The sequence below is a fragment of the Diabrotica undecimpunctata genome, chromosome 1, assembly GCF_040954645.1.
Source record: "Diabrotica undecimpunctata isolate CICGRU chromosome 1, icDiaUnde3, whole genome shotgun sequence".
In the NCBI taxonomy this organism is placed as follows: Eukaryota; Metazoa; Arthropoda; class Insecta; order Coleoptera; family Chrysomelidae; genus Diabrotica; species Diabrotica undecimpunctata.
In genome coordinates, this window is record NC_092803.1 from 171293018 (window position 1) to 171306083 (window position 13066).

General features: G+C 34.3%; 1 protein-coding gene across 5 annotated transcripts in view; it reads left to right on the top strand.

Moving 5' to 3' along the window:
• fdl (beta acetylhexosaminidase fused lobes) overlaps positions 1–13066 on the top strand; it is a 300470-nt gene that overhangs the window by 26650 nt on the left and 260754 nt on the right. Inside the window, exon 1 of one of the 5 annotated variants that reach the window (XM_072520540.1) lies at positions 11806–12072. The exons of 3 other annotated variants lie outside the window; for them this stretch is intronic. In XM_072520540.1, coding sequence (XP_072376641.1) covers positions 12012–12072 — 61 coding nt within the window. In that variant the 5' untranslated portion in view covers positions 11806–12011. Of the gene's footprint in view, positions 1–11805; positions 12073–13066 lie in introns of those variants that run through there. One more of the 5 variants, XM_072520541.1, reaches the window with a different exon arrangement.

Sequence of the window (13066 nt, forward strand, 5' to 3'; positions counted from 1 at the left end):
TACACTAGCATTGTATTATTTTTTCTCTGGAAAAATCTGAGACCACAGTCAAGGAAGTAGCGCCACTGCACGGTGTCACATAAGTAGCGTCACGAAATAGCGGTTCGTGGTTCGCAGTCACAGTAAATAGTTGGAGGAGTCCATTTACGCCATAAGGAGAGTCCGTTATACATGTTAACTTTTTCAATTTTACTAAAATCTATAAGAATCTATAAAAAAAAAATTAATAATAAAATTATTTATATTATTTAAATTTTAAAAATACAGGAAACAGTACGAAGCTTTGCGCTAATTTACAGTATCGCCTACTGTACCATTTTTTTTTTAATCTTTATTGTAAGATTTATTTTACTGATCTATATAGAGGACACTAGTCGTTAGCATTATTAAAATGTGCAATATTTAAAAAAGTTTTATATTTTATCATATTTAGGAGAAATTATTTCACAATATTTTAAGGAATATTATTTTGGATAATAACTATAAAAAAAGTAAATGGAATGACTGTCAAATAATATGTACATAACCCATTAAAGCAGTTTATATGTGGAATGCTTATTTGATTTGGCTACAAATTTTGGGATTTTTATTTATGAAAATATCTTAGTTTAAGTCCCTTAAGAGAGTCATAGTTACAACCGCATTATGGTTGTATGGGGGGGGGGGGGTTGGCTGGTGAGCACTCCAGAGCACAACAAAGTTTAAATGCCTGATTTACAGATGCTGTTGACTTTAGTATTTTCACAATGCTAGCAAAACCGCCGTTCCCACCCTTTACGGGATCGCTGGTTGGCGGACATTGGAAGGCGGCATCACTACTTAGATTGTAATTTTCCGGAGCACTATGATCTTAAACACTACGCGGTCTTCTGGTCTAGGTGCAGACCTGAAGCACGCATCCCGCGTTGGTAGGACACATAGGGAACTCAATAAAACCTGGACCCCTTACCCATCAAGTGTCAACAAAAATGAATAACGAGAATTTTCTCCTCAAGTGGTAAAGGCCGGGGACCTCCAGACGTTGACGACCCAAGACGCGACCGTTTGGGTAGAGTAGGCGTATAAAGGGTATTGCCAGCATCCGAGAAGAGAAGAAGTCTATCCTATTCTGTCATAACCAATGCCCCTGCGAGTCCGTCTTCAGTGAGGGTAACACGATAGCCATATCGTGGGGCTCCACCCTCCACGCAGTACCTGTGTTGCCGGACATACCGCTACCCATGATCACTGAAAGGGCGCAAACAGTTGCATGCTGATGTGATAGCAGACCACCAAGCACGTTTAATAGGTTGCCGTTGAGGAGCTTACTTCTCTACCACTTATCTTCTGCTATAGGCACGTCTCACAGGCGCACGTTCAGATTGGTACGGATAGTATATAACCTGCAAAACCTTCTGCAGAGGTTATGTGTAACAAAAGCAGAGTGGTGCCTCATAAGCTCGTCTTGGATACTAGGTAGATACTGGCATTGGCCAGTGCGACTTATGGACAGTGCTGCTGTCTTGCTTCTAGCAGCCCTCATACTGACTTCCTACAACTCAAACGATGGCAACGTTACTTTTCCCACGTACGGGACGTAAGAAATTGATTGCGCCCTGTACTCGTTGCTACGATCCCGACACCTCAACGACTAGTAGGGACTAGCACCCTAGCGGTATTCTTTTTATCCGTTAGCGTAAAGCTACAAGCATTAGGCCGCACGCTAGACAGTTTTACTTTTGACTATTATACTGATAAAACAATCGCTAAAAAAGATCACGAATATTTGACTTTAGGATCAAGACTAGTACTTGATAATATGTTATTGTTGTTAATATAGAACCTCCCGCAGTAGCTAGTAGGTGGAATCACAAGCTCATAGTAAAACGTTTATTTATTAACCGCAAGTATAAAATACATTCATTGGACGAGGAGTAGTAGGTATAGATTTCATGGCTTCTTTAAAAAAGGGTTAATAACAGAAATATTACTTTATTAGGTTTTCGTCGATATGTAACAATTCCCTACGTAAACTTAACTCTTACTACAAGAAGCATAGTGGAAAGATCAGGAACATCAATGTCTAACGTATTTACGGACATAAAATTTGATGGGAAAGAACACTTCATGGAGCAACGTGAAGAACAGAGACGATATCAAGGAAAAAATTTTAAAGGCAAACCACCAACATATTGTGGAAAATATACTTACTCACTTTGCGTTGTCTTTGACTACTTTCACCTTTTTCCCTACCGTATAAAGTCTTATATCTGGGCAAACTTGCAGCTTCTCTTAAGCATCTGATGTGTGATGCTTGTATCTTCTTTTTGTTAGTGTTGCATATGTATTCTTATGCAAGAGATGCATATGTTATAATTATTGCGGCTCTGGTCATTGCTGTTTTTTGGACTGTTGAGTTTACCTATGGTGTGAACGTTAAATCTTGGTCCATCATGACTTCTAGATATTTAGCTTTATTCTGCAATTCGATGTGCATTTCTTGCACTGGGAGCTGTTTTTGTGGGCTATCTTTTTGAACATACCGCCTGAACATTCAAAGTCTACTGAGTATCCAGTGCCGTCTGCAGATTTCTTACAGCTAACCAACTTTATCTAGGTTCCTGTGTTTTGCCGCAATTGCAAAGTGGTCTACATAAAGGCTGAGTAGTGTTTCGGGTATTCTTGAAACTTCTGCTATATATTATGCTATACAGAAGGGGTGATAAGCCTTGCCCTCTCTGGTACTCCAGCTTCTCGAGTTTCGTATTCAGATAAAGCTTGTCCTATTTAGACCCTCAACCTCCTGTCCTTAGGTGCGAGGAAAGTAGTCTCGTAATTGTCCTGCTCTATCCATAATCTCCCATTTTGTATGTTAGTAGTTTGTGCCATACTCTGTCAAAGGTATTGCTTACATCCAAGAAAGTTGCTCCTGTATATTGTTTGTCCTTTAATTCATCTGTTATGTACTTTGTAAGTATAAGTACTTGAAGTTCGCTGGAATGTTGAGCTCTAAATCCGAATTGTGCTTTTGGGATTAAACCTAGCCTGTCTATCTCGAATTGGAGTCTGGTTTGGATGACTTGTACTTATCTGTACGTCTTCAACGATTTGTCATCAATCCCTTATATATCTTTTAGAGTTTTTTACAGTTTGACTGGAGTATAAAGCATTTTGCATTTACTTTTGAATCCTACTATCGGTCGATGAGATGTGCCAGATTGTCAATCAGAGATCTTACCATAGAACCCGATCCGCCGAAACCAATGATAAAAATTATATCTCGCCACCTATGTGACGTTCCTATAATAGTTAAGAATAATATCAAGCATTGCGATAGCTTATATTTAACGTTACCTAAATTCAACCGGTACAAATTATTTCCGTCAACATTTACGTCACCACTGTTTACCCAAAATAAATTATTAGACCAACACGCAGGATGCCAACCTACATTTTGTTATATTACAGTATTTTTGGACTAATCTAGAGGTAACTCGACGTCTAGTCTGTAGTACCTATTTTTGTATCGGTCTATCTCGCCAAAATCTAGAGTTGTGTCATAAAGACAACATAAGTTAAAATTTTTAATAAATTGCTGCTGTTGACTAACTTTCTTCTTTGTAATCCATTTAATTTTATCACATCTTCCTGAATCTCGTTTAAAATTAGTTATAACTGGTAAATATATTAATTTTTAACTGTCAAAACGTAGGCCGTGCTCGATTAACTTGAGAGTAAAATGTACTTCTGAACTGAGAGGTTATCGCCTTATATTATTATACGATAAAATATAAATCAGACTAAGATGATTCGGAAGATTTTAACAGTCAGAATAATAAGCAAAAAATTAATAAGTTATGAAAGTTGCAATAAAAACAATGGAGATATTTAATTTCGACCCACTTTTAATATTTATTAATTATAATTTAATAATTTATTTATTTACAGCCGATTTTTGTTTGCTTGGGGCTTCATCACAAGCCAACTAATTCTCAAATTAAAGTATTCTTTCGCTAATTTCTGTTTTTCCCTTTTAAGTTCTCCTCTAATTTAATTATTTGAGATTTTTATTAACTTTCTTGATATTTTTTAACCAAACCAACTTTTTCTTGATATTTTTATTTTGTAACCATAATATTTTTTCCTATTTACGATGTCAGTAAGGCGGAAAACATTTATTTCCATTTCAAATAAGATCTTTTGGGAATAATTATTATAATTAGATTTTTTGTATATTTTTAACGAGAACAAGTAGAGATAGCCCTTCAAGACATTATTACTTTCAATACATTTTTATGTAAAGCAAGTGGTCTTTACAGTTTCTGTAAAGATGACTTAAATGTCTTTACAGAAACTGTCTCCTTTTAAACTAATCAGGGGTAGATGGAGACGGTAATTTATATCCCATTTAACTTATCTATTAAATAAAATAAGTAATGGTGAGTGTATAAGAACATCAAAATGCAAAGTATATCTTACACGTTGGATGAAAAGATATTCCTGAAATCTCCGATGACGAAATAAAAGCAGCACTTAATGATTACACGAGGCTAATTATTCAAGCTAGGATAGCAAGCTAGATATACCGGTATTCTAGCCTGAGTTACTGTCCTGGCTTGGCGCATGCTAGAACTGTTTACATGCGGCTATAAAATTTTCAGTTAGTAGTTAGTACTACAGTAAAACCTCGATATAACGGACCTATATTTAACGGACTTCGGATATAACGGACAAAAAATCCGGTTAAATGTAAAAAAAATATAAAAACATACTGTTAATATTACACATGCGTCTCATATATGTAATCAATATGGCATAAAAAAGCAAACTTTCGGACATAAAAAAACAAATACAAAATAAATAAATTTGCATTCATGCGTGATGTAGAAGAGCATAGCAATCTTGTAAAATGAATGAAATTGGCTCGTGAAACTTCACTGGAAGAAGCAATCTTAAAATGGTATGCCCAACAACGTTCTAGTGGGATCCTGGTCCGAGCAGTCGAATTGAAATTTGCTGCAATTAAATTAGCAAATCATATAAACATACCATTCAGAGCAAGTGATTGATGGCTCTGGCGCTTTCGTAAAAGGCACGGAATCATGAATAAAATAATTTACGGCGAAGCTTCAACTGCACCAAAAGAAGAAACAGAACCTTTTAGGCAAAAATTAGTAGCACATATAGCAAGTAAGTAACGAAATGGTATTAGAATCTCAGATTTACAATGTTGACGAAACTGGTTTGTTATGGCGTACTTTGCCTGAAAGCGCACAAGCCTCCAAATACGAAAAATCGGATTCTGGAAGAAAAATCAGCAAGGACAGGATCTTGGCAACGCTGATGGATCGCATAGATTGACACCTGTAGTGGTTGGCAAATCTCGTAATCCTAGAGTTTTAAAAGACATAATGCATCATATGCCCCTTTCATATTATAGCTCTAAGAAGGCATGGTTCACCTCAGATATTTTTAAAAATTGGTTTTTCAAAGAAATTGTACCTTCAGTGAGAAAATTTCAACAGAAGAAATTGGGATTGCCGTCAGAAGAAGTGAAATGTTTATTGCTTTTAGACAAAGCTCCTGCTCACCCCTCTGAAAATATTCTACGTTCAGAAGATGGAAACTTAAGGTGTATGTTTTTGCCAAAAAATACAACATTGCTTATTTAACCCATGGATCAGGGAATAATTTTGGCATCCAAACGAATATATCGCAGAAAGTTTTTAGACTATGTAATGGTTATATTGTACGATGGAGATAATGCAGAAGATACAAGAGCGCAACGTACCTTGCAAAACTTAAGGTCTTACAATTTAAAATGAACAATTTTTAATTTTGCTGCAGCATGGGAGGAGGTGAAAGAGCAAACATTAAATGGAAGAATTTGTTTGATGGCCGAGATGCAGACATAGATTTAGAATGGTTGAAAGTTACTAATTTCTGTAGGACAATACATAATAATGCCCAAAAACATGTAGGTGAGGAAGATGTTTTACAATCGCTAGAAGTAGATGAAGGTGACCCTGGGTATAACATTATAACTGAAAGTGAAATAGCAGATGAAGTTATGAACCTTAAAAATGAGGACGGAAGTAAAGATAGCAAACAAGACGACAAAGCAAGACTGTTAAACATGAAGTTATCAAAGGTAAGATCGCATCTCGACGATCTAACAACATTTATTGATTATTCATCAAATAGTTAAACTGTATTTAGGAAGTTGATCATAGAAAAACAGCAAAAATGGAAAGTTCAAACGAAACCTGTTCAAAACGATTACCGACAGCAAGCGCGTCGATATCCACAGAAACGTCACTTCACAACGAATGTCCGAAGACAATTACTTAAATAGAATTTTGTTTGTATTTTGTATATATATCTAATTTATATATATCTAATTACAGTGTACATATATATTTAAAAAAAAAGTATTTTGATTTATTTTAACCACATTTTTATATAACGGACTTTCGGCTTTAACGGACACCTCCTCCCACCAAGTAGTCCGTTATATCGAGGTTTTACTGTATTTCGAGATCAATAGAGCAACAAATATACTGAAAATGGTAAATACTTCTAAAAAAACAATGTTCGACTGAAACAGTTACTTCGGAAACTGTCAAATTGTATTGGATAAATTAGCAGAAGCTTTCTTGAAAAAACGCGTTTGGACAAGGCCATGGATTTTAAAAAATAATGAACGTGGATCATCCGCACTGGTTTTAGAAGAACTTTGCAATGAAGACTTACAAGAGCATATCAGTATTTTACGAATGATGCTAGATGTGTTTGATATTCTGTTGAGTCTTGTGATGCCAAAAATTCAACGACAGCATAATATTATAAGAGAGGCTTTATCAGCTAGAGTAAAGTTTGAGATGACTTTAGATTTTCTTTTTGACTGAGTCACTTTTATCGGGTTTCAAGGTGGTGGTGGTTTCAACATTGCTTTCGTTATGTTGATGTTGAGGCTTGTAGAATATCATCAGATGGAAGAGTATTGAAAAATTGCTCCATATATAATAAACTAGAGAATAATCTTTTACAATAGGGTGGAGTGATTATTGCGTATGCCGCATTTCCATTAAAAACCTTTATTATGAAACCTTACCCTGGTGGCAATTAAACATTGGAACAGAAAGTTTACAACTACTGACTATCCAAAACGAGACGAATAGTGGAAAAGGCCTTTGGTATATTGGTAAGCCGATTTCATGTATTCCAAAAACCAATTGCAACCAATGTAGAAACAGTCGACAAAATTGTATGGGCAGCATGCGCTTTACACTATTGGTTGAGAAAACCAATTACCGCTTAATCTCGGCACTTAATTTTTGCATATTCATGTTAGACGCACGTGGTTATCTCTGAAAAAATAAAACAGGTCGACACTACGCACTTGCCGTTAGAAAACACTAGCCTTCCGGCAAGACGAGGGAGGTACACAAGCCAGGATAGAAAAACCTATAAAAAAAATATAAAAACTAAAATTGAGACATTTTTACTTTTTACTTTTCTTCACCTACAAAGCATATATATATATATATATATATATATATATATATATATATATATATATATATATATATATATATATATATATACGAACAGCTCGAAACCTCCCTACGCATCTGGTATTTATAGATCTGGAGAAGGCTTATGATACAGTTCCTTTAAAACTCTTATTTAGTGTCTTGACGAAAACGGACCTTAGTAAAACATATCTAAAAGCAATACTGAACATCTATAAATGTCCTCAAAGCACTGTAAAAACAGGAAATACTTTCTCAAGGGTATTTACAGTAACGAAAGGCTTGAGACAAGGATGTTGTCTTTCCCCCACCCTATTCAAAATATATATCCAAGAAGCACTGCACCAGTGGAGACAAAATGTACGGGAATGGGGTTGAAGCTTAAGAACCATTATCTGACAACGCTGTTCTTTGCAGATGATCAAGTACTAATTGCAAGCTGTGAAGAAGATGCAGATTATATGCTTAGAAAGCTCAAAGATGAATACGAAAAATGGGGGATGAGTATGAATATGTCTAAAACAGAATATATGCGAATAGGCAGTGAAGACGAAGACCCGGATTTGGAAATTAGACAAATGAAAAGGTGCTACGAATACAAATATTTGGGAAGTATTATCTGCAGTAAAGGAACAACGGAACGAGATATAGACTATAGAGTGCAACAAGGCAGGAAGAGTGTTCAAATTCTGAATTCGATACTTTGGTCCAACAAAGCTACTATGAAAACTAAAATGACTATCTACCAAGTAATTGTAGAGCCCATTCTTACATATGGAGCAGAATGTTGGCAAATGACAGTAAAAGGAAAGAAAAAAGTTGACACGGTTGAAATGGACTACCTAAGAAGAGCTTGCCGTATATCAAGGGTAGAACGTATACCTAATTCTGAAATTAGAAGAAAAACAGATAGAGTATATACAACTTCTGAAAGAATAGAAACTAGACAGTTAATATGGTATGGACACGTACAGAGGATGGACGACAACAGATGGCCAAAAAGAGCTATGGAATACAATCCAAGTAATAGAAGGAAACGAGGAAGACCAGCCAAGTCTTGGATACAAGGTGTTATGGAAACCATGAAAGACAGAGCCATTGATGAAGACACCTGGAGAGATAGAAAAAGATGGCGATCGAAATGCGGGAAGCGGCAGAAGCTGTAGGATCCCCGATTATATATATATATATATATATATATATATATATATACATATATATATATATATATATATATATATATATATATATATATATATATACATATTTTGTATATACCACTGGTGTTACCGAATGATTTTGCCTGTCAAGCAACACCTATCCCTCGGGATTTGTGCCTTAGCTGCTGTTTCTCTCTCTTTTACTGCAGTATTTTAAATCACCTTGTATATGTAAAATAGCGAAAAAGCATTTTCAATCCTTTTGCATCGCTGGAGTTGATAATAAACACATTTTAAAGCTTGGTTATATATCACGGATGCGTATTTCTTCGGTATTCTTTGATCGAGAGCCACTTAAGGATATTTTGTGCGTCAAGTAAACATAAATATTCCCATTTATGTTTTGTTTATACCGAGTTGGGCGAACGAATTTTAAAGATAATTACATCACTCTCAGTGGGGCCGCTGTCATAGATAGTTGCTTTTGGTGTCAGTCCGAATTTAGCTTCAAATTCGTAATAGATTTTCGTTTTTCGCCTTTTTTCATGGGAAAATGTGTAGAACTGTGGCAGTTAATTGTGCAGTAAGTGAAGTTAAGGAAGTTTGGAAAAAATTTAATAGAGAGTAGACGCGGCGTGGACAGTTTGAAGGAACCGGCAAATTTGTTAAAAAAAAGTGAATTATACCCGTATGTAATGTGTCAGTCTCTCATCTGAGAGATTTGTAAAACGGCATTTTCAACAAATTTGAAAGATACCCACATGGTTCTATTGTGTTTGAATTTTTAAGAAGCCAAGTTTCAAAGTTTGCGTCCCAGTGCCCAGCTTCCATCCTCATTTTGTTTGTCCCAAGTCATTCTAGGCTATTTCAAGGTGTGAGATGCAGTTTTTTGCATTGCAGTGAATTCGAGTGCAGTTCCAATCCCAGAAATTTCAAAGAAAAAAAATAAAATATAGTTAAATTCAGGTAACTTTTTTGTTGAACATTTCAAGTAAAAATAGACATTTTCCATCGATAATTGCTGTCATGACAAGTTGAGAAATTGTAATAAGTAAAATTATAAATGTTAGGGTGTGGCCTAGCTGTCATATTAATTATTTTCAAAGTCTTAAAATTTAATATTGACATCTGACAGCTAGCTTTATTTTCTTGACAATTGACACATACCTAATCATAATTGAGATCTTGTTTTGTTTTGTTTTTTTTAAGGTTTATCTCTATGCATAGTTTCGTTTAAAAAGATATTTTTCATTTGTAATAATTTATTTCTGCTACGAAATATCGTCCATTAACAATTGTAAGTTTGTAGTATCTCAACTTCTAGAGTTTGTAAACCGATAGTAACATAGTAAGTTTGTTTTTTGTTATTTTGTATTACAATTTATATTTCTAACTGTTTGTGGTGAGACAACAATAAATATGTAATTTTCTTTCTCTAGAAAGAGTATTATTTGTTTTAAAAAGTTTCTAACCCTTTTCTATATTTTTTAGGAATAAATAGCCTTTCTTTCATCCAGCAGGAAGATTCTTCTAAGCGGCGTCTTTGTTTTAAATAGCTTAAGAATCTTCTTGTATTGTGTTTGTCCAGGAAATACCCCTTTTTGTTACATTTTTGTAGTTACCTCATTCCAGCCCCCTTGTCATCCACTTATCTACGACCCAGCCCTCCAAACAAACCATGAGTGGCCGTTCGAAAACGTTTCGGTTTGTTTTGCTTACCCTATCTCTAGCTCCGTAATTTCTGTCCATAATTTTCAACCCCTTCAAATAATGTTTTTTATGTGAATTCAAAAATAATTTTTTTTATTTGTTTTCTTATTTCCTTGAAAATCGTAATTTTGCGTTTTTCTCAGTTTTAAATTATTTTTAACTTGAAAACGATCAAGGTTATAGAAAGACTACAACAGACTTATTTTGTTTGGAATAATCCAAAAATTTAAATAAAAATTTGTCCGGGCCAAAAAAATTCAGTGTTACAAAATTGTTTAAAAAAATATTTAAAAAAATTTGAACAACTTTTTGCCTGGGCGTCCTCTTTAACCTTATTTTGGGGTATCTCATGAATGGGATTATGCAAAAAATGTTAAGGAAATATTTTTCCGAACGAACCCGAGCATTCCGCCTTTTCTAATTTTAATTAATTACTTTGAGTGTTTATATACATAATTTATGAGTGTTCCTATACATGGTATAATGTCAAAAAAAATATTTAAATAAATATTGGGGTAGTAAAAATGTGAAAGCACGGGTTTATGTAGTTCAGGGAAAGTTCAAAGTCCAGATGATAATTACCCAATACAAAAACTTACTGAGTTACATGTATAAGTAGCAGAAGTAGGCAAACATGGAACAAAAAGTGATAGGGGAAAGAGTAGGTAAGGTTATGAAAAGGATTAAAATTGTGTAACTAGAAAACAACCATAGACAGATAATACAAGATAGACTGATCGTTGCAATACCAGCCAGTTCCCCCATGCGACAGAGAAAACTGACGCAAAGTAGTCCCTGCATCTCTTTCTAATGAGCCGGATTTATCGATTACGTGGTCTTCTCGTTGGTCACTTATGTCACGTGGTCGATAAACCTGGCAAATTTGAACGAGATGCAGGGACTGATTTGCGTCAGTTTTCTCTATCCCACTGGGGCAACGCATCTGTATTGCAGCAATTGGTCTATGCGTATTATATGCATATGAAAAAAAAACATATTATAGAGAGGTTATAACCAAAGCCGACCTCGCATAAGCGTAAATTGTTTAGTAGTTTTTATTTTTTTATTGTAGGTACTTAAAAAAACAACAGTTTAGAAATCAATATCAATTTAGAGTATTGATAATACTCAGTTCAGTGTTTAGTGTATACAATATTCAATCATTTATTCACAAAAGAACAAAAAAACCAAACTATTTGATTTTTCCCTGTAGCAAAGCGATGAGTCAAAATTCGTACTAAAAAATTGTGCGGTAACGATAATAAACACGAGCTAAATTAGAACCGGAGTTTTAATCAATTAATTGAGTGTACACAAATTTGTAAATTTTTTAAGCCATTAAGCCAACGCAGTTATCGCACGAACCGTTTATTTTCTTTCCGATATTGCCTACTTTAAGTTATATTTTCTCTCCTAATCGAAAAGGGACTTTAAAAATAGAAAAGTCTACGGCCTGAACTGTTTAAAATAATTTAGAACTAGTAGATTCTCACTCTTGTTTATGGGTTCATATTCATGTATTTGCCAATTAAAAGTTGTTTGATTAGTTGTCGTGTTGTTAGGTCCCATAATTATTAGCAGACGCGATAAGCATACGATCGGTGCTTTTTTGTGTGAAGTGATAGTAATGGTTATTCAAAAATACGTATGTTATGTGTATCCTTTTGTTGATTATACTAAACGTTTATGTAAGTGGAATTTTTACTATTTTATATAATAAAGTGGAGTTTTTAAACATTTATTTCTTTTATGAATTCGTGATATACCAGGCAATTACAAAGTTAGATGGATATCCAATATAATCGGTAATTAATATTCGACTTTGTACATAATATTTTTTATTTTTTTCTTTGCTTTCACTTTGCTTTGCTCTTTCACCCTTTTTACATTAACATGTTTCGCATTGAAAATTTTGATATTTAATTTTGTTCACAAATAGGATCTTTTTAATGTATAACCTAATATTTGGTCTTTAAAAATGTTTAGCCAAAAATAAAATATCATATTGAACAGTTTGAACTATCTGAAATATTGTTTAAATTATCTTTTATTTGGCATTCTATTAGTTACAAACATTTTAATAATAAGCTTTTTTGAGGTACAAATTATTATTAATTGACTTATAGAGGTCAGCTCAATGACTACATCTCTGGTAAGGAACAAACTTGACATTCCAACTATAATCGTATACAAATTTATGAACCATACATCAATTTTTATACATAAACAATTTCGGTGAGGTAAACAGAAAGTAAATATATTAACGAGTTAAGAAATAGACTGCAATATACTCCACAGAACTGACACTGAAACAAAGGTAAGGAGTAATGTCATAGCTCTCAACGAGATTTAAAAAAAGTGGTACAGTAGGCGGTACTGGTGACTAACGCGAAGCTCCATACAATTTTTTCTGTATTTTTAAAATTTAAATACAGTGGTACCTCGATATACGAGCGACCTAATATACGAGTGTTTTGAGATACGAGCCGCGGAGCGAGCGATATTTTGCTTTGAGATGAGAGCAAGATTTAAGATACGAGGAATCGGTTTTTATTCAAATGCATACGCATACCTCTTATTTGACTGCTTCTAATTTGCTTTGTAAATAAATGGTAGTTTTACTGGTAGAGGTAATGGATTTTGACAAGAGCTATGAGTCATGCCATACAAGTTTACCTGTTA